General features: G+C 38.7%; 3 protein-coding genes and 2 non-coding genes across 5 annotated transcripts in view; 3 read left to right on the forward strand and 2 right to left on the reverse strand.

The window, feature by feature from the left end:
* The first annotated feature begins 347 nt into the window (after window positions 1-347).
* Window positions 348-2,231, forward strand: LOC117322711 (collagen alpha-1(IV) chain-like). Its single transcript, XM_033877649.1, has one exon. It carries the CDS (start codon window positions 348-350, stop codon window positions 2,229-2,231), a length of 1,884 nt encoding a protein of 627 aa, XP_033733540.1.
* Window positions 2,232-2,369: 138 nt separating this feature from the next.
* Window positions 2,370-3,485, forward strand: LOC117322712 (collagen alpha-2(IX) chain-like). Its single transcript, XM_033877650.1, has one exon. It carries the CDS (start codon window positions 2,370-2,372, stop codon window positions 3,483-3,485), a length of 1,116 nt encoding a protein of 371 aa, XP_033733541.1.
* A 188-nt stretch (window positions 3,486-3,673) lies between these two features.
* Trnap-ugg lies at window positions 3,674-3,745 on the reverse strand. Its single transcript has one exon. It is a non-coding gene; the product is annotated as a tRNA-Pro (tRNA).
* Window positions 3,746-4,349: 604 nt separating this feature from the next.
* Trnap-ugg lies at window positions 4,350-4,421 on the reverse strand. Its single transcript has one exon. It is a non-coding gene; the product is annotated as a tRNA-Pro (tRNA).
* Window positions 4,422-9,489: 5,068 nt separating this feature from the next.
* The window catches only part of LOC117323914 (leucine-rich repeat-containing protein 74A-like), a 33,262-nt gene continuing 15,743 nt past the window's right edge, over window positions 9,490-27,008 (forward strand). The window contains exons 1-4 of the mRNA XM_033879445.1: window positions 9,490-9,647; window positions 13,171-13,498; window positions 24,854-25,044; window positions 26,087-26,194. Of these exons, the coding sequence (XP_033735336.1) occupies window positions 13,195-13,498; window positions 24,854-25,044; window positions 26,087-26,194 (603 nt within the window). The 5' untranslated portion in view covers window positions 9,490-9,647; window positions 13,171-13,194. The remainder of the gene's footprint in view (window positions 9,648-13,170; window positions 13,499-24,853; window positions 25,045-26,086; window positions 26,195-27,008) is intronic.

The following is a 27,008-nucleotide window of genomic DNA, read 5'->3' on the forward strand; positions in this document are numbered from 1 at the left end:
ATTGAGGGGTTAGTTGTGAAGTTAAACGTGGTTAAACTACGGTAAAGTACGACAAATTGAGGGGTTAGTTTTGAAGTTAAACGTGGTTAAACTACGGTAAAGTACGACAATAAAAACGTTGAATTAAGTTAAGGTACGCGCAAAGACACGAAATAACGAGTAAGTTCAAAAGTGTATTCATGCCGTAGATATCTCGTAGTTAAATCTCATTCTTACAATGTCGTGTATTTTTGACGTAGTGTGATGTCTTTTAGTTCAACTAAATGTGTATTATCATACAATTATTGACTTTGTATAGGATCACTTGTAACCTCATTTTTATGAGTTTATCTTGAGTCAGAAGGGACATGAGTTCCGAGGGTCTGTCTGGGGTAGGAAGTGACATGAGTCCCGATGGTCTGTCTGGGGTCAGAACTGACATGACTCACGAGGGTCTATCTGGGGTCAGAAGTGACATGAGTTCAGAGGGTCTATCTGGGGTCAGAAGTGACATGAATCCCGATGGTGTATGTCGGGTGAGAACTGACATGAGTTCCGAGGGTCTGTCTGGGGTCAGAAGTGACATGAGTTCCGAGGGTCTGTCTGGGTTCAGAAGTGACATGAGTTCCGAGGGTCTATCTGGGGTCAGAAGTGACATGAGTTCCGAGGGTCTATCTGGGGTCAGAAGTGACATGAGTTCCGAGGGTCTATCTGGGGTCAGAAGTGACATGAGTTCCGAGGGTCTGTCTGGGGTCAGAAGTGACATGAGTTCCGAGGGTCTGTCTGGGGTAGGAAGTGACATGAGTTCCGAGGGTCTATCTGGGGTCAGAAGTGACATGAGTTCCGAGGGTCTGTCTGGGGTCAGACGTGACATGAGTTCAGAGGGTCTATCTGGGGTCAGAAGTGACATGAGTTCAGAGGGTCTATCTGGGGTCAGAAGTGACATGAGTTCAGAGGGTCTGTCTTGGTTCAGAAGTGACATGAGTTCAGAGGGTCTGTCTGGGTTCAGAAGTGACATGAGTTCCGTGGGTCTATCTTGGTTCAGAAGTGACATGAGTTCAGAGGGTCTGTCTTGGTTCAGAAGTAACATGAGTCCCGAGGGTCTATCTGGGGTCAGAAGTGACATGAGTTCAGAGGGTCTATCTGGGGTCAGAAGTGACATGAATTCCGAGGATGTATGTGGGGTGAGAAGTGACATGAGTTCCGAGGGTCTATCTGGGGTCAGAAGTGACATGAATTCCGAGGGTCTATCTGGGGTCAGAAGTGACATGAATTCCGAGGATGTATGTGGGGTGAGAAGTGACATGAGTTCCGAGGGTCTGTCTGGGTTCAGAAGTGACATGAGTTCAGAGGGTCTGTCTGGGTTCAGAAGTGACACGAGTCCCGAGGGTCTATCTGGGGTCAGAAGTGACATGAATTCCGAGGGTCTATCTGGGGTCAGAAGTGACATGAGTTCCGAGGGTCTATCTGGGGTCAGAAGTGACATGAGTTCCGAGGGTCTGTCTGGGGTAGGAAGTGACATGAGTCCCGATAGTCTGTCTGGGGTCAGAACTGACATGACTCACGAGGGTCTATCTGGGGTCAGAAGTGACATGAGTTCAGAGGGTCTATCTGGGGTCAGAAGTGACATGAATCCCGATGGTGTATGTCGGGTGAGAACTGACATGAGTTCCGAGGGTCTGTCTGGAGTCAGAAGTGACATGAGTTCCGAGGGTCTATCTGGGGTCAGAAGTGACATGAGTTCCGAGGGTCTATCTGGGGTCAAAAGTGACATGAGTTCCGAGGGTCTATCTGGGGTCAGAAGTGACATGAGTTCCGAGGGTCTGTCTGGGTTCAGAAGTGACATGAGTTCCGAGGGTCTGTCTGGGGTAGGAAGTGACATGAGTTCCGAGGGTCTATCTGGGGTCAGAAGTGACATGAGTTCCGAGGGTCTGTCTGGGGTCAGACGTGACATGAGTTCAGAGGGTCTATCTGGGGTCAGAAGTGACATGAGTTCAGAGGGTCTATCTGGGGTCAGAAGTGACATGAGTTCAGAGGGTCTGTCTTGGTTCAGAAGTGACATGAGTTCAGAGGGTCTGTCTGGGTTCAGAAGTGACATGAGTTCCGTGGGTCTATCTTGGTTCAGAAGTGACATGAGTTCAGAGGGTCTGTCTTGGTTCAGAAGTAACATGAGTCCCGAGGGTCTATCTGGGGTCAGAAGTGACATGAGTTCAGAGGGTCTATCTGGGGTCAGAAGTGACATGAATTCCTAGTGTATGTGGGGTGAGAAGTGACATGAGTTCCGAGGGTCTATCTGGGGTCAGAAAGTGACATGAATTCCGAGGGTCTATCTATATGTGGGATGTGAGAAGTGACATGAGTCCGAGGGTCTGTCTGGGTTCAGAAGTGACATGAGTTCCGAGGGTCTGTCTGGGTTCAGAAGTGACACGAGTCCCGAGGGTCTATCTGGGGTCAGAAGTAACATGAATTCCGAGGGTCTATCTGGGGTCAGAAGTGACATGAGTTCAGAGGGTCTATCTGGGGTCAGAAGTAACATGAATTCCGAGGGTCTATCTTGGGTCAGAAGTGACATGAGTTCAGAGGGTCTATCTGGGGTCAGAAGTAACATGAATTCCGAGGGTCTATCTGGGGTCAGAAGTAACATGAATTCCGAGGGTCTATCTGGGGTCAGAAGTGACATGAGTTCCGAGGGTCTGTCTGGGGTCAGACGTGACATGAGTTCAGAGGGTCTATCTGGGGTCAGAAGTGACATGAGTTCAGAGGGTCTATCTGGGGTCAGAAGTGACATGAGGTTCAGAGGGCTGTCTTGGTTCAGAAGTGACATGAGTTCAGAGGGTCTGTCTGGGTTCAGAAGTGACATGAGTTCCGTGGGTCTATCTTGGTTCAGAAGTGACATGAGTTCAGAGGGTCTGTCTTGGTTCAGAAGTAACATGAGTCCCGAGGGTCTATCTGGGGTCAGAAGTGACATGAGTTCAGAGGGTCTGTCTGGGGTAGGAAGTGACATGAGTCCCGATGGTCTGTCTGGGGTCAGAACTGACATGACTCACGAGGGTCTGTCTGGGTTCAGAAGTGACATGAGTTCAGAGGGTCTATCTGGGGTCAGAAGTGACATGAATTCCGAGGATGTATGTGAGGTCAGAAGTGACATGAGTTCCGAGGGTCTGTCTGGGTTCAGAAGTGACATGAGTTCAGAGGGTCTGTCTTGGGTCAGAAGTGACATGAGTTCCGAGGGTCTATCTTGGGTCAGAAGTGACATGAGTTCCGAGGGTCTGTCTGGGTTCAGAAGTGACACGAGTCCCGAGGGTCTATCTGGGGTCAGAAGTGACATGAGTTCCGAGGGTCTGTCTGGGGTCAGAACTGACATGAGTTACGAGGGTCTGTCTGGGGTCAGAACTGACATGAGTTACGAGGGTCTATCTTTGGTCAGAAGTGACATGAGTCCCGAGGGTCTGTCTGGGGTCAGAAGTGTATTAGTTGCGAGTCTATTTAAAATGACGTACATATAAGTTGTACAAATCAGAAAATGGCCTGTTTATAAATGACGATACTTAAATAGAAAAATGTTTAATTTCAGTGGAATCAACATTATAAACTATTATTTATAATACTACTTTCCTAGTGATACTTGCATGTAGAAGATATTTATCATTCATCGGAAGTGAAAATTGTTTATTTAAAACATCAAAAATACATCGGGCTTGTCCGGGATTTGAACCCGGGACCTCTCGCACCCAAAGCGAGAATCATACCCCTAGACCAACAAGCCACTTATGAAAGTAGAGATTATTTTAAATACAAATCCACGTGTCCATGCATAAACTGAAGGTGAATTGTTTTAAAACTATCAAAATCTTAATATCAAAATTGCAGTTATTATGAAAAACAACAACTAATAAAGAAATATGAAATGTTCAAGTTATATATTGTGTTGTCAGTTACATAAAATATAGTGTTAATCAGATAATAGTAGTTTACATCTTATCTACAATTATAGTTTTCTTTTTATCAAAATCAATTCGCGATAAACGTTCGAGAGAAAACGTGATAGAATATTGTATCGTTATTCCCACTTCGCAGTAAAACACATGTTTGTAGACGTGGCATATGTATAGCTGTATACATGTAGGTCACGTGTACCAGCCCCGGGTTAAATATAGACCACAGTCAAACAGTGTCTACTACACAACCTGTTAACTTACACCCTACAGCCTATTACATACAATGATGAAATCATTTAATTCATCGGTGTGGTCTGCTACAACATGTGTAGTTTCAATATTAGATTTGTACTTTGGTTTGAAGTTTATTTGGTATATTTTCGTATCTGTTACCATAATACTGAAATTTAACCTGTTATTTACAAAAACAACGGGCTTGTCCGGGATTCGAACCCGGGACCTCTCGCACCCAAAGCGAGAATCATACCCCTAGACCAACAAGCCCTTAACGACATACATATGGATATATGAAATGACAACTCGATTTACTTTGTATATACAAAACAAGATTGTCTGAAAGTTCAATATCGATCATTAAAAGTGAATTAAAAATCTAAAGTATTTAATGGACCTCTATACAAAAACCCTGTAACAGCAATAAACAAAAAATACAATAAAATATATACAATATCAAGTCACAGCAACGATTTATCCCATAAATTTCGAACACAAATGATCACTCCAAGTATCATGCGTTTATTAGGTGGACCAGGGGAAGCAACTCTTCTATCTTAAATTGTGCGGAATAAATGTGGACCACGGGAGGTAAACGATTAAAAAGTTAATAATCTCCTAAATGTATTTAAATGTCAATGTTAATGTCCATACAAAACTAAAGACATCTGAAGGAAATATTTTGACTATAACCATAGCTGGCCAGACAATTCTCATTATATATCTATATACATGTAATAAATACAATTATGCAACTGGTATAATCACAAATACATTTAATAAACTGTAAACATACATGTTATATTTCTGACACGACCAATTAATTCTACAAGGCACAACAGAAATTAGATAATTCACGCAAAACGCAAACACATTAAGTAAGTCTGCTGTGGATTTTGTTAGTGAATAGTTGGTGTTCAGTTGAGATGTATCGTTTAAATGATATCCGTTCAAAAGAGTTCGGCAGTTCGCACTGAACATTACTGTTCCCGTATTCGGCGGAGAGGGGTGTTGTTTTTAAAGATCGTGCCGGTTGTTCCTTACAACTCTACCAATCTCATAACTAACATGTAGTACCACTGTTGTATTATGTGTTTGTATTCTATGTGGTTTGTCAGACCATTTTTAGATTTTATTTTTTTGCATATGATACTTTACAGTTTCCTCAGACGGAGTAGGTGTTTGACAATGGTCCATACAATGTTTTTGTCGGTAACAATAATAAGAAACCCGTGGCCACTGTCTAGTATATGATGTATACAGTGTCTACTGTGATGTGATTATTGATTGGTTCTACCGTGATTTAATGTTTAACTCTACTGTGTCTGTCCATCGTATTAAGAGGTACTGATATATTGTGTATATAATTTAATCTTTCTACATTGTGGAGTGTAATCACTAGTGGCTAGTAGACCTTAGTCTCCGAGGTCTGCCGCAATCCTCATGTTTTAAATTATTTGAATATACACGTGCTTGGTGTTGTTTTTATATCCCCATATTGAAAAATATGAAATTTAGTAAATAATGGGGCTACTGCACATTCCAACCCGGCAGTTGAATTTGTTTTCGGCCTGTCTTGTTTTCAATACGTTACCATGTTTATACCTATGTACACAGTTACCATGGGAACACTCTCTATGTACATTGTTATTACAATGTTAGACAAAGATTGGTACAACTCAGAAATATTTTCTGTGTCAAGACATGTAAGATATAGATTGCGTAATTAATGAAATATGTAATGTCCTCTTTTCCTTCATCTTATTAATTCTATAATGTACATTGTAAACGTTTCTTAATTACTTAAGGTTGAGTGCTATATCGACTTAGATCTTATTTGTTTTTTCTTTTCAGTTAATATCATTGGAGACCACGTCACTTTAAATGACAATTTAATGGTGTCGCTTTGATACAGCTCGTGGATTATGTATAAGAGAAGGCAACAGGTAACGTTGTTAACTTATTAATAACAAAATTCATTACTTTTAATTTACAGTGATAGCTTATGTTCAAATAAACTTAGAAAAAAAGTCTCTCTTCGATAATTATAACAAAGCACAATATTCGTAAGCCGCAGTACAAACGAGGGTACGGGAATCGTACAGAAGGTAATTACGAGCTCACTGGTGGGAACACTTCTACACGACCAATAGTCCCAGGTAAGATTTATAAGTATTGTAATAGATGTGAGCTACAGTCCACGTTAGGAAATGGTCAAAGACCTGAAGGACACAACGCTGACTACAGAAGTATACAAATCTACCTATACAACACATTGTCTATTGATAGCTTACAGAGCCCGTAGACAGCAGGCATACACGATAACAAAGATGTAAATATTTTGGACTTGAGAAATATGGCACATGATACTTAACAAATTATAATTAAATTACATTTTTACATGGTATAGAAGATTACGTTTAACACATTATACATAAATTACATACGTTTCACACATTAAATCTAAATTACGTTTTTACATAGTGTAAAACATTACGTTTAACACATTATAACTAAATTATATCTTTACATTGTGTAGAACTGTACTGATCGATGTAGCCGACCCTGGTTCAACACTTACAAGTAGACATATTTACGATGACTGATTTGTGCCATTTCGTCATTTCGTCTTTTCGCCCCGAAGAGATGAAAATCAAATATATTAATTCTCGTCCTTTCGTCTTTTCACCCCGAAAAAAAGGCAAAAATTCGAAAAGACGAAATGGCACAATCAGTCACCGTACATATTACTTTGGATACTTGCAGGTATACTTATTGTTCTATTGTACGGTTGTAAGAAGCGATTTGATTTGGGATATTAACAATGCCTCACTTTCGAGTTGAGATTTTGCCCCAGTGTGGTACTGTACGAATGTTATCCAAGTGGTTATTAATACTCACCGACATCCAACACTGGCTTGATTACACAAGGAATCAGAGGTTCCGTTTCAGATGTCCTGTTTCTCTGCCTACGACACATATGATGCTTCAAATGGAACGCATTAGGTCCAATTATTTGTACCTATCTTTGATTATTTAAATATAGGTACAATTGAATTGAGCCTATCTGTAATTAGATTGAACGTATCTTCAATTGAATTGAACCTATCTTTAATTCATTGGCGCCAAAATGAGAATAACGATGTCTCCCCCCTTGGAACTCTCCTTCAGGGAGATACGAAATCCAGCTGGAGATGGAAGTAGTACCAGAAACAACTATCTTAATAGCGAAATTACCGGAAGAACAAGCGGGAGCGGTCCCTTTCCCTATTTGTTCGTAATTGAAGATATGTTCAATTTTATTAGAGATAGGTACAATTCAATTAGAGATAGGTTCAAATCAATTGATGATAAGTTCAATCTAATTACAGATAGGCTCAATTCAATCGTACCTATATTTAATTGAATTAAACCTACATTTTGTATCTTTAATTGAATTGAACCTATCTTCAATTATTTGTATGTTAATTTGGTGTTCAATAGTTTCAGTGTAAAACAATAAAATATGGCTCTCAGCTTCATCTTAAGAAGAACCATCTCTAAATGTGCTGATACGGACGTCGCCTTCGTGTAGGGAGTTTTGTTGATATCAAGCCTCGGTTTTACTAATTTTGAGTTAGACTTCAGGTTTTGTTAAGATGTCGGTATCGTAAGCGTCGTGTGGTCTCTCCTTTTGTGGGGATTCCAACAAAGTAACCTGCCTGTTTTATTGATAAGAATATTTCCACTATTAGCGTGTAGGACCCAGTGATTTTCAGCCCAGCTTGAATTGGACTATTTAATCTCAAAAGGCGAGAGTTTCTTCACAAAGTGCATAGGAATCTTTGCATGCGACTGGCGTGCACGGATCTGTAGTGATTGCACAAAGATTACAGGTAGACAGTTGTAGAAGGCAGGTAAAGAAGATCGTAACATCTTGGAGGTGTACATCCTGATCTACATTGGCCTTGGATACATCGATCATCGCGGGTTTTCGTAACATGTCACGTGACAGGGGCCATCGGGGATCACGATGACGCAGTTTTCGAGGTTCACGATAGAAATTAAGAGTGATAGGTCGCGGTGATATCTCACCCAAACAGATACAATGTAATTGGCGATCGCGAAAAGTTCCCCTTTCATTCTGACTGCATTGAGCTAGGTTCCACTGTGGCTTTAATTGTTGTTAAATTGTTGTTGTTGTTGTTGTTGCTGCTGCTGCTGCTGTTGTTGCTGTTGTTGTTGTTGTTCAATAGAGAAATGTTTATTCTAACGTAACTTTGTGATAAAATAACTACCTCTACAAATGTACACGTGTAGTATGATTATATAAGTATAAAATAATGCATGTTGTTTACTAGACTACCAATTGTATTTAAATTATTTCAATTATTTCCATAAAGTTATACTTTCGGATGTCACTAACACTTACTCCATTTACTTCCAGCTAAATTATATATGCCTTTCAATATTTAAGTTTACTAATACACGAGGAACCAAAATCTATTTTATAATCACGGAAAGTGCGGATGTCATAAAGATATAACCAAAGAAACACAGCAACAAAAGAGAATTGATGAAATAACAAGGCGTCTAGATTAAACAAAATCGTCCACACTAGATATTAACCATAAAAAAGGACCAAAACACGCTTAATTAAACATAGCGATAAAATATAACAATGGAATTACTGGGTTGGCATTAGTTATAGTCAGTAGATAATGTGTGAAAGTGTGACACGTCTCTGGATTAATTTATACCCGAGTGAAATCCAATACGGGGTGTACGTATAGAAGGATTAATGAGACATCGTATAGACACACGTAAATTGAAATTAATTAAATAGTTTATTACAACCTAAATTTGCCCTTTATCATTTATTTTCAATCATGGTTTTGATAATTAAGTTATTCATTTATTAAATATTCTTTTTAATTAAACGAAGGAGAGAAAGTGAAGGACTGTCACATTTGTACCTACGGTTTGTACTGAATCATTGTGTTTCTTTCTTCGTCATAACAGGACATCAATTATTCGTATACACCTGTATACGATAATTCCAGGTACAAACAGGCCCGACACTAACGCCACCTGTTGTATTACAGGGTGTGAAGTATACATTCTGGTCCCAATAACCCCCCACTCTATCTCCTAAGGTCACTGTATCATCAGAAATACACTTAATCATGAAATTTGTAAATAATTTACCCGGCTCGAGAGAAGTCAGTAATTACCTCTAGCGATCCGAACCTTGGCGAGTGCTAGCCTCACGTGCTGTTGCGAAACATGTTCGGCTTCTTGAGTGGCCCCCAGGGAACTCATCGACGACTCTCCCCTAGAAATACCATTGATTCTTGAGTAACGATAAATACACCATGTTGTCTGTAGCTATACCAACAAATTCTAATCATGTGATATTCATCCTAGACTCACTTTCAATTACCTGAAATAGTGCGGCAATTTCACTTTGCCGAAGAAAAGAGCTCGAAAACTTTAAAACTGGAACGGTGTCTGAAGGTAAGCAACGTGTGTTGTGTAGGGTTATAACATCAGCTATATAGAATCCAAACAACTCTTTTTTATAACGTTAACCTGTTCTCTGGCAGATAACCATTCGTTCTTTCCATTATGTAGAGTACAGAGGGAACTGGACACAAGACCACGGCTGTGTTTACCCTTACAATGACACATAGACATGTACATGTATAAAATGTCAGTTTCAGTTTCTTGTTTAAGTTTTACAACTTATCGCTGATCATTACAAACACAAACATACCGGGTATACGACGTTGTATACTGCCCATACACGTCATATTTCACATTGTATTACACATATTACTTCTATAAACGATATTACACACAAAATACACACGTGTACTACATATACTGGAGAGTGTCGCATCAAATACGTTTATACTACCCAACCAAATATATCCTACCCAATTATATCCTTACTCACATTATGAATTCCCCAATGTTATTTACTCTTTTTTTTTTTAACTTTTAGAAGTATAAAATTAACACAGACGGACAAATTGATATATAATGCAAATATCTGTAAAATGGACCCGAAAATACAGAATGATACTCGTCTTCTATATCACGATTGTTATATCAATACATTAATGTATTTCTATACCTTCCCATTTCAATTTCTTAAGTCGTGCGCTGACATCGTAAGTTTTGCAATGAGTTTTGAATAATTACTATCTACTGACCTTTTCAGATATTTATCATTGAAAAACAACATATCTACAGGATGCTGATACAGGCAACCTTTTGAAGAACTATGAATACTTTTCCAATTATTCTTGCTGAAATTGAGATTTAAGTCGATATTTAAACAAGTTACAATGTGTTATCTAATATGCTTTATTCAAAAATATATCCTTAACCTTCCTACATGTATATGATTCTTGTCGCAATTTTATTATCCATGTGTGATTAAAACCCACATTCTTTTAAAATGTTATTAAAAGAATTACACATTTTGACCAATATTGAAATATTATGATTTTCCTGATTATAGACAGCGGTAATTTACCAAATTCAAAATACAGAAAAACATGAGATGTAGACTCTCTTATTCCTAACATGTTTTTCCAAAAAATAAATATGTATATTCTAAATGTCATTTGCCTGATTGAACCCCAGATTTCATTTCCATAAGACTATCAACATACGTATCAAAAACTGCTAAATGAGTTTCAACGTTAAAACAATTCTTCATACATACATTTACAACTGAGAATAGTGTTTTGCGGCCCTTATTCTGCAATATTATTTTGAGCTTTTAAAAACTTACGATTATAATTGAACATGATATAATTATCGGTATGGCGGTATGTTGTATGGACACTAGACACTAGGGATAGGGAGCCAAACGATATAAAACAAATACATAAAATGATCATATCATAAACAAGAATGACATGTATCATCATTGTCATAGACTCTGAGATACAGAAACAAGCACGATGTTTAATTCTCATACAACTTTCAGGGGAAGCTAGAATGGCACATAATACAGTGGCCGCCAAGATAGTGGTTATTGTAGTGTAACTTGGGGATATCTTAACAAAAATGGGTTATGTTTTCGACATTTTTTTTTAATCCAGGAAAACTAAACCAGACTTTATTATGCCAGGTTTTCAGACTTATTCCAGCTATTTTAAGATACGATATATTTTATTCAAGTGTCACACATTTTAAATACCTAAAAGTACGTCAGTCACATAAAGGTACATATATAATACACTGTACATTAAAATGCCCAGTCTTATCAGACTTACGAGACACTATAAAAATGTACATTTCCAATATTAAAAAATAGATATACAAAAAACCCTCTTAAATCGCCTTTCACGGAAAAACAATATTTATGTAGTTAAGCTTCATTAATCCGCTGTGATATTATAAAGTGTTAATGTGATTCTGGAGATCGATCTATCCCGGTTTAGAGTGTTAAGATAGGTGTATTCTTAAAAATCACTTAAGTCACATTTTACAGGACATCTTTTTTTAAATTAAATTTATAAAAAAAAAATGATATACAAGATATCAAAAATATTCCTCCTGGTGTTATAAAGAGAAGCAATGTCCACAGACAGTCTTAAACTGATATAGAATGATACTTAACAAGTCTAGACGTCACAGTACAAATCGAGGTAACACAACCGTGAGAAGGGATATCTATATAAAAACACGGCACATCAACGTCGTCAGTTAAATACATGTGTAAAACTGTTGTTAAATGATGTACACTGTGTAGACATTTGTTTTTTTCAATATGTGCAAAATTTCTATTCATGATGCAAAACAAGAGAAACTCTATATATAATTTAAGATGTGATTCAGAGGACATAAGTACTTTATCTGTTTGACCGACATACAACAAAAATTGTGATTCTAAGGACATCACTACTTTATCTGTATGGCCGACATACAGCCAAAGCTGTGATTCCAAAAATCTGTATGACCGACATACAACAAAAACTGTGATTCCACGGATATAAGTACTTTATCTACATGTATATGGCCGACATACAACAAAAACTGTGATTAAAAAATCTTTATGACCGACATACAACATAAGCTGTGATTCTAAGGACATCAGTACTTTATCTGTTTGGCCGACATACAACATAAGCTGTGATTCAAAGGACATCGGTATTCTCTATGTCCCTGACCGATTGACCAGCCCTAGTACTGTTGACGTCAAGATAGTATAGAGCTTTCACACTCTGATGTATCCGTTTGTATATTAACACTATGATGTACCACACGTACGAGTGTACAACACCTTTATATCTATATATAGTATATATACCTAATTTGAATTTAATACTTCGTCATATCATTAGGAAAATCGAAGCAAATGTCAAATATTTACAAGAGATGTTCAATAACTTGCGAATCAGTCAATTTGAAGAAATCTGTAGTATGGATATTTTTACGAGAACATACCAAGTATTCATAATAAAGAGAATAACAAAATATAATCAAATTATTAATTAGATTAATACAAATTAACTGGTATGTAACTAGAATTGGTATTCTTTAAATCCCAGTTCGATTTATCAGACGACAAACATTGTTAATGTAAAATGTATATATGGTTTGACAATAACAGTGACATCACATACTACTTACTGAGGTAAGTAACAATCTTGGTATTTTATGGGATGTTACGTCACAGTGTCCCAGGTAGGGTTACATCAGGTACACTTTGAAATTTCTTCCAGAAATAGACGGATACGTACCAGCACACTTAACTAGAATTAAAACAAGTAAAATGTTCATTTACAAAATTAAGTACATAATTATATCTATGTAAAAATGAAGTCCTTCACAGCGCGCCGTTTGGAAAAAAAAGCAAGAACAAAAACAAAACATAGTTTTCAAACATAACATCACCAAATGCTGAGCATTAAAGACATTGGCATTTGATCTGTACTTCTCATTAACTCAGTGTTGTAGACCTAAAGTTATAAGCTTTCCCCTTAAACCCACCTGATCCTAATACCATTGACTGTTTCAGTGTGCGCACCTTTAGAGTCACCACATGGAGAATGTTTTGATGGTAGACCGGGAGTACCAGAATTTAGAAGACCTGCTCAGCTCGGCGGAGGAGGGCAGCGAGCGCAGCTTCATACTTTCTGACAGAGAGTATGGGCTGATCAGAGGTCGCAAAAGTGTCGTACGTTCATTTGTCAATTCGAGGTCAAAGTTCATCAAGGATAACAAAGAGGAAGCAAACAAAGACAAAAATAACGATGAAGTGTGTGAGGTGGAGGAAAAGAACAACGACGAAAGAACTGCTTCTCCGACAAGCGAAGACTATGACACAGACTTAGAAGACGACGATGGTGAGTGCTTTTAATATCCCTAGTCTAGAGACCACACACATAACTTAGGTACATTATCTTTTATCGACACTTGTAGTGTATCATTGTTAGACCGTATTTCAGTCACCGGCTCTTTTCTTATATTAATTCGGGCTATCGACAGGTATATGATCAGCCCCTCACTTGATAATGATCAAGTTCAAGGACACAGTTTTATGTTCACATACTCAAGTTTACAAATTCAAAATTTCGAACTCATGTTCCCATTCGAATTCAAGATCACAAGGTTCATCAACCTCAACCACAATCTGATACAGTGCACTCTGGGAGAGTTTCAGCGGTCAAAGTTCAATAATTGGTTGTATAAGATATTTGTCCCTGGACACAACGGACAAAAATGTTTTTATAAAAGGCACCCTTGTTATTTGGGTTAACACCGAGAGTGAGGACGCAGACTCAGTGTATTTGGTATACGTTCATTGTGAATACTATGTCGAATTTGCCGATCAATTCCTTGTTAGAAACATGTCTATAGGTCTAAATATTTCATTCAAGCGCGTTGTAACACGACATTGTATTAGTCAACGAGTTTCAGAACAGAGTAAAGATTTCCACTTGAACGGTAAGGCATGTGCTACAGTCTCGATAATCTGTACCAAAACAAGTCCAAAAAGGGAGATAACTTGTTTTCTTATCTCATGATCCTTTACTGTACTGTACTGTACTGTACTGTACTGTACTGTACTGCACTGCACTGCACTGCACTGTACTGTACTGTACTGCACTGCACTGCACTGCACTGTACTGTACTGTACTGCACTGCACTGTACTGTACTGTACTGTACTGTACTGTACGGTACTGTACTACACTGTACTGTACTGTACTGCACTGCACTGTACTGTACTGTACTGTACTGTACTGTACTGTACTACACTGTACTGCACTGTACTGTACTGTACTGTACGGTACTGTACTACACTGTACTGTACTACACTGTACTGTACGGTACTGTACTACACTGTACTGTACTACACTGTACTGTACTGTACTGTACTGTACGGTACTGTACTACACTGCACTGTACTGTACTGTACGGTACTGTACTACACTGCACTGTACTACACTGCACTGTACTACACTGTACTGTACTGTACTGTACTGTACTGTACGGTACTGTACTACACTGCACTGTACTGTACTGTACGGTACTGTACTACACTGCACTGTACTACACTGCACTGTACTGTACTGTACTGTACTACACTGTACTGTACTGTACGGTACTGTACTACACTGCACTGTACTACACTGTACTGTACTACACTGCACTGTACTACACTGTACTGTACTACACTGTACTGTACTACACTGTACTTTACTGTACTGTACGGTACTGTACTACACTGCACTGTACTGTACTGTACGGTACTGTACTACACTGCACTGTACTACACTGTACTGTACTACACTGTACTGTACTGTACGGTACTGTACTACACTGTACTGTACTGTACTACACTGCACTGTACTGTACTGTACTGTACTGTACTGTACTGTAACTCTAACTGTACTGTACTGTACTGTAACACTGTACTGTACTGTACTGTACTGTACTGTACTGTACTGTACTGTACTGCACTGTACTGTACTGCACTGCACTGCACTGCACTGTACTGCACTTGTACCAGTCTCACGGTGCAAATCTAAGGATTTCATGTTATTCTTCCTGCTAAACAATACAACAATGCGGTGTCCACTGTGAATATGTTCATCGTATCCAGGTAATGCGTCCCTCTTTTCACCATGCAGGCTAGCACAAGTGATCATAGATCATGGATCTTTTTCGGCATAGCCGTATAATATTCTTTTGGCACCGGATATGACGCGACAGGTGGCGTTACTGGTCAAGATAAAGTATGTGATTGGTCAATGTAGCGGTAAATGCAAAATGCGGATATATAGTTAAAAAAGAAACAAAGTAAAGATTGAATGGAAGCTGAATAAATGGTGTATTTTTTTTCAAATGACACATTAATAAAGTTATATTCCTGATTCAAATGCAGTCTTATTATCACCAAAAATGATTCAAACTCATTTGTTATCATTGCTAAAACGCATTAGTTCGTTAATTTATTTCACCAGCAGTTTTACATTATAACCACAAGCATTAAAACTATGCTGTTTATCTTTATTAAAGATATTTCTTGTTTCTCCTCTTCCTAAACAACTTTTTCTTCCTAATGTTTCACCTGAAACTAACTCACTGTTTGACTTTAGTTGAGTGTTCGCCCCTGTGAGAAAGGTTTTGGTTCTGTACCCTGGCCGAGACATACAAAAGGCTTTGGTTCTTTACCCTGACCGAGACATACAAAAGGCTTTGGTTCTTTACCCTGACCGATACATACAAAAGGTTTTGGTTCTGTACCCTGACCGATACATACAAAAGGCTTTGGTTCTGTACTCTGACCGATACATACAAAAGGCTTTGGTTCTGTACCCTGACCGAGACATACAAAAGGCTTTGGTTCTGTACTCTGACCGATACATACAAAAGGCTTTGGTTCTGTACCCTGACCGAGACATACAAAAGGTTTTGGTTCTGTACTCTGACCGAGACATACAAAAGGCTTTGGTTCTGTACTCTGACCGAGACATACAAAAGGCTTTGGTTCTTTACCCTGACTGAGACATACAAAAGGCTTGGCTGTTTTCGGCGGTATCCTTCGGTGAGACAGCACTATAAAATCGATATCATTTCTGTATTATTATACCTCAGACTTGTATCACAGCTTCTGATTAGTGAAAACCATGTCACGTGATTAAAAACATTCGTTATGTCAACCACAAATTTCCAAATAATTCATTATTTACTTGCTGTCGCTTTCGAAACATCATGTCACCCTCTGAATATCATAATGTCATCCTCTCGTGAGCCCCCCAAAATCGTTATGTCACCCTCTCGTGAGCCCCAACTCGGAACTCTCTTCCGTAACGTCTTCAAAAGTAGTCGAATCAGAGGAGTTCCGAGTATTCTGCTCGATTACAACAATGGCTGCCGGCGGACGCTATCGTCTGCCAACAGTGGAGGAAATGGCGAAATTATTGCAAGAAAAGGATTCTAAAAACACCAAAAGGGTCATCAATGGGGCCGTGGATTCCTTTATAAATTTCCTATCTGCAACAGGTAGACCAAAGGATTTTGAAAACTTCGACGTCCATACATTGAACGTTCGACTGGGAGAATTTTATGCCGGGGCCCAGAAAGACGATGGGGTACCTCTTAAACGATCTTCGTTGAACAGTCTAAAATATGGTTTGAAGAAATACACATTGAACAAAATGAGTATAGACATCAGTGGTCAGGTTAGAATCCAATGGCTATAGGTTGATTACAATTGAGCATTTGTTGAATAGTTGATGAATTAATGAAATAATTTTTCTTAAAAACTGTTGATAGTCTAGTAATAAATAAACTTATTGATACCAGAATTGATTCACTTATGTTTTTTTCGGTATAATAAAACAATTACTGCCCTTGTTCCGGGTTGACATGAATATTTGCCCACACTTGAGGTGTCATGTCACCCTCGGGCTACGCCCTCGGGTGACATGACACCTCTCGGGTGGTCAAATATTCATGTCAACCCGGAACGAGGGCAATAATTGTATACTATCACAAGGAGACAAACACAAACCTACCACAGCCTTCCAAAACACACATACATTGCACACAGAGTCCTTAAATGACCATATATGTTGATAGTCGTTGGTCTGTATAAGGTGACGTCAAGGCGGGGACAACATATGACCCTGGAATATTGAACCTTCCAGATCATTCTTCTGTTCAAAATGATGTTGAATTCATGTATATCGAAGATCTTATGAGTTTTTTTTCTGTGTTTTACACGTTAGTTTTACGTGTGAAGACCAATGATCATAACCAAGGACTGATTGGCTCGTCCTTAAAACCTGTCACTAATTGGCTCGTCCTTTAAACTTATCACTAACTGGCTCTTACTTTAAACTTATCACTAACTGGCTCGTCCTTTAATCCTGTCACTAATTGGCCCGTCCTTTAAACTAATCACTAACTGACTCGCCTCTAATCCTGTCACTCATTGGCTCGTCCATAATACCTATCAGTAATTGGTTCGTCTTTTAAACCTATCACTAACTGGCTCGTCCTTTATACCTATCACTAACTGGCTCGTCCTTTATACCTATCACTAACTGGCTCGTCCTTTATACCTATCACTAACTGGCTCGTCCTTTATACCTTTTACTTACTGGCTCGTCCTTCAATCCTGTCACTAATTGGTTCGTCTTTTAAACCTATCACTAACTGGCTCGTCCTTTAATCTTATCACTAACTGGCTCGTCCTTTATACCTATCACTAACTGGCTCGTCCTTTATACCTATTACTAATTGGCCTGTCCTTTATACCTATTACTAACTGGCTCGTCCTTTATACCTATCACTAATTGGCTCGTCCTTTATACAATGTACCTATCACTAACTGGCTCGTCCTTTATACCTATCACTAACTGGCTCGTCCTTCAATCCTGTCACTAATTGGCTCGTCCTTCAATTCTGTCACTAATTGGCTCGTCCTTTATACGTATTACTAACTGGCTCGTCCTTTATACCTATCACTAATTGGCTCGTCCTTTATACCTATCACTAACTGGCTCGTCCTTCAATCCTGTCACTAATTGGCCTGTCCTTTATACCTATTATTAACTGGCTCGTCCTTTATACCTATTTTTCTAATTGGCCTGTCCTTTATACCTATTACTAATTGGCCTGTCCTTTATACCTATCACTAATTGCCCCATCACAGACATGGGGTATCGCATGGCTGACGGTGTAGACAGGATTGGTATATATATTATTATTGATGGGATTGTTATGGTTTTTATAAATGACTGTTTGTTGGAAGCATTGACTGTGTCTTGTTACTGCTAAATAAATCAACCGGGGTTTCATAACTTAAGTTTCCTCCAGGGAAAATTTGCTTTTTAAACTCGATTGATCAAGTTTATGAGTAGCACAATCTGAAATCATCTGTCTATATGCCATATTGAACACGATTAGACCGATCATTCGTTTCCTGGCCCCGACTCGCTGGTCCATGCGTGACTTGTACCCGGGAGACCATGACAGACATTTGGTGTGATATGTTGTCTAACTGTAGTCGGTGTTTACGTCCAAATGACTTTGCTTGGCTTTCATATCTGTAATATAAGTAACCAATTAAGTTATTAGTTGTAAAATCATTATGTAAATAAGTAGTTTAGCCTTGTGATAACTAGCTGATCTGGAGAAGTGTCGCTATCTTTATTAATAAAGTGCTGACCCACGTCCCTAAAATCCTTTCCATATTTTTCATATTTTTGAAACAGATTGTTGCTTTTAAACTTGTAGGGCCCGAGTAAGTTCATTTGACATGTCATAACGATAAAACACCTCATTAATTGTAGTATAGCGAATGTCCCGACACTTAGTATTTGACGGGGAGGGGTTAAATTGACAGAACTCTCACAGAATGGAAGGTTAATCTCATTATGGTCGAGTTTTACAAGAACAACGAGTAAGGATAAAAATATTATTTGTGGTTGGTGTAATGTAAGATTGAATTATTAAGGCGGTGTCTCTGGGTGAAACCATGGAAACAGAATAGTTTTTTATGGAGATTACGATGGAATTACAGAGAGAATCAAGGGGAGACTTTGTTGGGATCATGATGGTCTCTCCAGCAATGTTCCTTGGCCTTCCTTACCGTCTCAGTCCAAGACATTGGAATTTATCATTTTCCCCCGAGGCCTTCCACTGGATTCATAATGGTTGGCGACACTCCGAAGATTCCTCCTGGTGAGAAGGTCGGTGGCTTAGCAAAAAGAGATTTTAGAGAGAAGAGTGTCCTATTTTGGTGAACAATCACGTTGAGATATTTCTGTGTTCGCCGTTCCTCACGATCACGACCTGACAGGGTCATGCTTTCTTTGACAGGTCCCGTGTCCGGATTACAGTACTGTATACATGACGAAGCAGACTAACGGTATCGAACACCTGTTTCGTGGTTGTACCCAATTATAATGTAATTCCTTACAATACCTACTTTATTACTACGTATCTGATTGCATCTCTGTGACCTCAGATGGCTTTGTTATACGGGCACGGTGAGGTAAGTGAGATGGCTCCGTCACAGGCAATTGAACAGCTGGTCGACACGCAATAAATACCGGCGATAATAAGTATGGGTGATGGCGAGGGTAGGAAAGGGGTAGGGAGAAATCGTGATACAGAGTCTGTAGGGGTATGGAGGAGGTAGAGAGAAAATTCTAATACATTAACAGAGAAGTGGGGAGGGGGGTCTTATTAAAAATATAAAATGAAATGGAAAACCCACGAGCTGTCAGGACAGGTACAGTCAATGTGAGGGTCGGGGTATCCTTTTCAGTGCCACCCTTGACAGACATTGCCACAGTCAGGTATTGCCATCCTTAAGCTGATATAGAACAAAGGTATAATTATACTGGTCTGACTCAAAGTCACTGGTTCGGACTATACAATGTTCCGCAACATTGGATAAAACAATTGTACTCATTATAAAAAGTAGATAAGTCATGGCTCATCTGACAATACAATATTTATACGGAATTCTATTAAGGTCATTAGGTTGCTAGGGTCAACAAAAACAACTTCCGCCTTGAGATGGACCACTCTAATGCTGCACGCGTCATCGAGGCATGAGGGAATATAAAAGCTGCTTCCCACTATTCCAAGGAGGTAATTAGCATGTACTCATGTTTTATTTATAAGGTAGGTAGGTAAGATTGACGTTAAACTCGAGCATAGTGTTGGTGTTTACCTACAAGTTCAGGCGTTTCTCGGTGGAATGTTTTAGACACTGTGCTCTAATTATTTTAATTATGCGGGGGACACACTCCGTCTATTTCTTAACTTAAAGGCTTGCTAGTGTAGACTTATACTGAAGAAATCACTGGACGTGAATAATCGACATGTTGACAAAATCCAATAGGATATATACACTGTTAAAAGCCGGACATTTAAAACATATGAAAATGGTGGCTTCTATTGAATAGCCGCTATGTCAAGCAAGCTGAAAAAGTCTCGGACAGTACCAAGTTTAGTACCACCCGTGAAGGAGGAAGCAAAAGAGGATGTTGACAGAACAGAGGATGTGTTTACCCTGGAAATGCTGGCGTGGATGCTTGGTCACCGAGGTGGGGATGACGTAAACCGGGAGATACCACGAGTAGGGGATGACGTAAACCGGGAGATACCACGAGGTGTGGATGACATAAACCGAGAGATACCACGAGGTGGGGATGATATAAACCGGGAGATACCACGAGGTGGGGATGATATAAACCGGGAGATACCACGAGGTGGGGGATGACATAAACCGGGAGATACCTCCCCATGTATTCAAGTTTTGTTAGGTCTTCGTATGTTTTGCTATGGCCCGTCACGGTATCCGTGGGGAGCCGTGGCATGGGAGATATCGTGGTATCCGTGAAGAGCCTTGAAGTGTAGGATATCATAGTATTTGTGGGAAGCCATGGAGTTTAGGATATCACGGTATCCGTGGGGAGCCGTGGAGTGTAGGATAACACGGCATCTGTGGGGAGCCGTGGAGTGGGAGATATCACAGTATCCGTGAGGAGCCGTGGAGTGGGAGATATCACAGTATCCGTGAGGAGCCGTGGAGTTTAGGATATCACGGTATCCGTGGGGAGCCGTGGAGTTTAGGATATCACGGTATCCGTGGGGAGCCGTGGAGTGGGAGATTTCACGGTAACCGTGAGGGGCCGTGGAGTGGGAGATATCACGGTAACCGTGAGGGGCCGTGGAGTGGGAAATATCACGGTAACCGTGGGGAGCCTTGGAGTGGGAGATATCACGGTATCCGTGGGGAGCCGTGGAGTGGGAGATATCACGGTAACCGTGATGGGCCTTGGAGTGGGAGATTTCACGGTAACCGTGAGGGGCCGTGGAGTGGGAGATATCACGGTATCTGTGAAGGGCCGTTTAGTAGATATAGTGCCAGGTGATAGAATTGATGACGTGGACATATACTGCAAGATAATATGATTGTAGATGTGTACATATAGTGCGAGGTAATGAAGTTGTTGTCGTGTAGATATAGTGTGAGGTTATAGAATTATTGTCGTGTAAATATAGTGTGAGATAAAAAATTGTTATCGTGTAGATATAGTGCGAGGTTAAAGAATTGTTGTCGTGTAGATATAGTGTGAGATAAAAGAATTGTTATCGTGTAGATAAAGTGCGAGGTTATAGAATTGTTGTCGTGTAGATATAGTGTGAGATAAAAGAATTGTTATCGTGTAGATATAGTGCGAGGTTAAAGAATTGTTATCGTGTAGATATAGTGCGAGGTTATAGAATTGTTGTCGTGTAGATATAGTGCGAGGTTATAGAATTGTTGTCGTGTAGATATAGTGCGAGGTTATAGAATTGTTGTCGTGTAGATATAGTGCGAGGTTATAGAATTGTTGTCGTGTAGATATAGTGTGAGGATAATAGAATTGTTATCGTGTAGATATAGTGCGAGGTTATAGAATTGTTGTCGTGTAGATATAGTGCGAGGTTATAGAATTGTTGTCGTGTAGATATAGTGCGAGGTAATAGAATTGTTGTCGTGTAGATATAGTGCGAGGTTATAGAATTGTTGTCGTGTAGATATAGTGCGAGGTTATAGAATTGTTGTCGTGTAGATACAGTGCGAGGTTATAGAATTGTTGTCGTGTAGATACAGTGCGAGGTTATAGAATTGTTGTCGTGTAGATATAGTGCGAGGTTATAGAATTGTTGTCGTGTAGATATAGTGCGAGGTAATAGAATTGTTGTCGTGTAGATATAGTGCGAGGTTATAGAATTGTTGTCGTGTAGATATAGTGCGAGGTTATAGAATTGTTGTCGTGTAGATATAGTGCGAGGTTATAGAATTGTTGTCGTGTAGATATAGTTGCGAGGTAATAGAATTGTTGTCGTGTAGATATAGTGCGAGGTTATAGAATTGTTGTCGTGTAGATACAGTGCGAGGCTATAGAATTGTTGTCGTGTTGATACAGTGCGAGGTTATAGAATTGTTGTCGTGTAGATATAGTGCGAGGTTATAGAATTGTTGTCGTGTAGATATAGTGCGAGGTAATAGAATTGTTATCGTGTAGATATAGTGCGAGGTTATAGAATTGTTGTCGTGTAGATATAGTGCGAGGTTATAGAATTGTTGTCGTGTAGATATAGTGTGAGATAAAAGAATTGTTGTCGTGTAGATATAGTGCGAGGTTATAGAATTGTTGTCGTGTAGATATAGTGCGAGGTAATAGAATTGTTGTCGTGTAGATATAGTGCGAGGTTATAGAATTGTTGTCGTGTAGATATAGTGCGAGGTAATAGAATTGTTGTCGTGTAGATATAGTGCGAAGTTATAGAATTGTTGTCGTGTAGATACAGTGCGAGGTAATAGAATTGTTGTCGTGTAGATATAGTGTGAGGTTATAGAATTGTTGTCGTGTAGATATAGTGTGAGATAAAAGAATTGTTATCGTGTAGATATAGTGCGAGGTTATAGAATTGTTGTCGTGTAGATATAGTGTGAGATAAAAGAATTGTTATCGTGTAGATATAGTGCGAGGTTAAAGAATTGTTGTCGTGTAGATATAGTGTGAGATAAAAGAATTGTTATCGTGTAGATATAGTGCGAGGTTATAGAATTGTTATCGTGTAGATATAGTGCGAGGTTATAGAATTGTTGTCGTGTAGATATAGTGTGAGATAAAAGAATTGTTATCGTGTAGATATAGTGCGAGGTTAAAGAATTGTTGTCGTGTAGATATAGTGTGAGATAAAAGAATTGTTATCGTGTAGATATAGTGCGAGGTTATAGAATTGTTGTCGTGTAGATATAGTGCGAGGTTATAGAATTGTTGTCGTGTAGATATAGTGCGAGGTTATAGAATTGTTGTCGTGTAGATATAGTGCGAGGTTATAGAATTGTTGTCGTGTAGATATAGTGTGAGATAAAAGAATTGTTATCGTGTAGATATAGTGCGAGGTTATAGAATTGTTGTCGTGTAGATATAGTGCGAGGTTATAGAATTGTTGTCGTGTAGATATAGTGCGAGGTAATAGAATTGTTGTCTTGTAGATATAGTGCGAGGTAATAGAATTGTTGTCGTGTAGATATAGTGCGAGGTTATAGAATTGTTGTCGTGTAGATACAGTGCGAGGTTATAGAATTGTTGTCGTGTTGATACAGTGCGAGGTTATAGAATTGTTGTCGTGTAGATATAGTGCGAGGTTATAGAATTGTTGTCGTGTAGATATAGTGCGAAGTAATAGAATTGTTATCGTGTAGATATAGTGCGAGGTTATAGAATTGTTGTCGTGTAGATATAGTGCGAGGTTATAGAATTGTTGTCGTGTAGATATAGTGCGAGGTTATAGAATTGTTGTCGTGTAGATATAGTTGCGAGGTAATAGAATTGTTGTCGTGTAGATATAGTGCGAGGTTATAGAATTGTTGTCGTGTAGATATAGTGCGAGGTAATAGAATTGTTGTCTTGTAGATATAGTGCGAGGTTATAGAATTGTTGTCGTGTAGATATAGTGCGAGGTTATAGAATTGTTGTCGTGTAGATACAGTGCGAGGCTATAGAATTGTTGTCGTGTTGATACAGTGCGAGGTTATAGAATTGTTGTCGTGTAGATATAGTGCGAAGTTATAGAATTGTTGTCGTGTAGATATAGTGCGAGGTAATAGAATTGTTATCGTGTAGATATAGTGCGAGGTTATAGAATTGTTGTCGTGTAGATATAGTGCGAGGTTATAGAATTGTTGTCGTGTAGATATAGTGCGAGGTTATAGAATTGTTGTCGTGTAGATATAGTGTGAGATAAAAGAATTGTTGTCGTGTAGATATAGTGCGAGGTTATAGAATTGTTGTCGTGTAGATATAGTGCGAGGTAATAGAATTGTTGTCGTGTAGATATAGTGCGAGGTTATAGAATTGTTGTCGTGTAGATATAGTGCGAGGTAATAGAATTGTTGTCGTGTAGATATAGTGCGAGGTTATAGAATTGTTGTCGTGTAGATACAGTGCGAGGTAATAGAATTGTTGTCGTGTAGATATAGTGCGAGGTAATAGAATTGTTGTCGTGTAGATATAGTGCGAGGTTATAGAATTGTCGTTTATTTATGAATAGTTTGGCTTAGACACTTCCCTGATGATTAACTTATTTTTTCTGCTACACGAATTTCGTCTGGTAAGGACAAAGCTCTATACTAGAATATTCATGGTAGTGAAAATTTCTTTAATTGAAGATGAAGAGGAAAAGTACAAAGAGAGGAGGGAAAATGTAGACATAGGTCACGTGTCTTACATGGACGCTTGTCAACTACTTGGCTCCTCCCCTATCCGGTTAATTTTGAATCAACTCAGGGAGCGCGAGATCCGACTACAACACATGGGACTTAATGCCAAGGACACCGTGGCTCTGGCGTATGCACTGCTGGTGAGTTATATTATTTAAATATTGGAGCTGATTTGAAGCAAACGTACGGAATGTTTTTCCATTGGTGAAAACATTCTTGTACGACATCCCAATGTTATATCATACCGTGGGGAAATATATGATGGGTTGCTTCTAGAATTTGACGATATTCCGGAATAAATTATCAGGACAGTAGTATCCTGATAACAGTATTCTTGATAAAAAATCATATTGATAGGCAAGTCAAAAAAAAAAAAAAAAAAAAATGAAAAAAACTAGTAGACTGGGGGTTTCTAAAAATGGATTAATTATGCATTATTCCCCTTGATATTGTCCTACAGTGAAAAATATCTTGAATATTTTTGAAACATGAAAAGCAGTAAGTTTGATTGTTAAAATATTAGATTATCGTAAGAATAAATGTACATGTATTTACAAATGCTTCACAAATCTGTCTCTATCATTACATGTACAAGTGTTGCTGTTATCAATAGTTATTAGATATAAAAACAGTTTTTTTAATGATAAAACTATCAAAGCCGTCTGATTTCGGTCAATACATGGTTTTATTAACCCGAGAAAAATAATCAACCTCGGATGATATATTTCTTTCATGTCAATGAAACCATGTATCGGCCTTGTCAAAACGGTGTTACTGTATGCTATAATATTTGTTTGTGTATAAGTATGTGTATGTTTATAAGTATCTTTATACATTGTAAGTATGCATATATATGTAAGTGCATATATATACATTATAAAAGCATGCATATATATGTTTATAAGTATGAATATGTATGTATGTATGTATGTATGTATGTATGTATGTATGTATGTATGTATGTATGTATGTATGTATGTATGTATGTATGTATGTACATGTAAGTATATGTATGTATGTATATATGTATATAAGTACATGTAAGTACATGTATGTATGTATGTATGTATATATGTATATAACTACATGTAAGTACATGTATGTATGTATGTATGTATGTATGTATGTATGTATGTATGTATGTATGTATGTATGTATGTATGTATGTTTATGTATGTTCAGCACAACAATCGGGTGGAGAGTCTTGACCTAGAGGACAATGGATTGACAGAGGAGGCTATCGTCCATATTGTGGAGGTCCTGCACCATAACATCAACATAGCTAACGTGGTAAGTAATACCTCATGTTATACTCAGTAGTACCTCAAGTTATACTCAGTAGTACCCCATGTTATACTCAGTAGTACCCTATGTTATACTCAGTAGTACCTCATGTTATACTCTGTAGTACCCCATGTTATACTCTGTAGTACCTCATGTTATACTCAGTAGTACCCCATGTTATACTCAGTAGTACCCCATGTTATACTCTGTAGTACCTCATGTTATACTCAGTAGTACCTTATGTTATACTTAGTAGTACCTTATGTTATACTCAGTAGTACAACATGTTATTCTCAGTAGTACCCCATGTTATACTCAGTAGTACCCCATGTTATACTCAGTAGTACCTCATGTTATTCTCAGTAGTACCTCATGTTATACTCAGTAGTACCCCATGTTATACTCTGTAGTGCCCCATGTTATACTCGGTAGTACCTCATGTTGTACTCAGTAGTACCCCATGTTATTCTCAGCAGTACCCCATGTTATACTCAGTAGTACCCCATGTTATTCTCAGTAGTACCCCATGTTATACTCAGTAGTACCTCATGTTGTACTCAGTAGTACCCCATGTTATTCTCAGCAGTACCCCATGTTATACTCTTTAGTACCTCATGTTGTACTCAGTAGTACCCCATGTTATACTCTTTAGTACCTCATGTTGTACTCAGTAGTACCCCATGTTATACTCAGTAGTACCCCATGTTATACTCAGTAGTACCTCATGTTGTACTCAGTAGTACCCCATGTTATTCTCAGTAGTACCCCATGTTATACTCAGTAGTACCTCATGTTATACTCAGTAGTACCCCATGTTATA

Source organism: Pecten maximus, chromosome 3 (genome assembly GCF_902652985.1).
Source record: "Pecten maximus chromosome 3, xPecMax1.1, whole genome shotgun sequence".
NCBI classification, from domain to species: domain Eukaryota; kingdom Metazoa; phylum Mollusca; class Bivalvia; order Pectinida; family Pectinidae; genus Pecten; species Pecten maximus.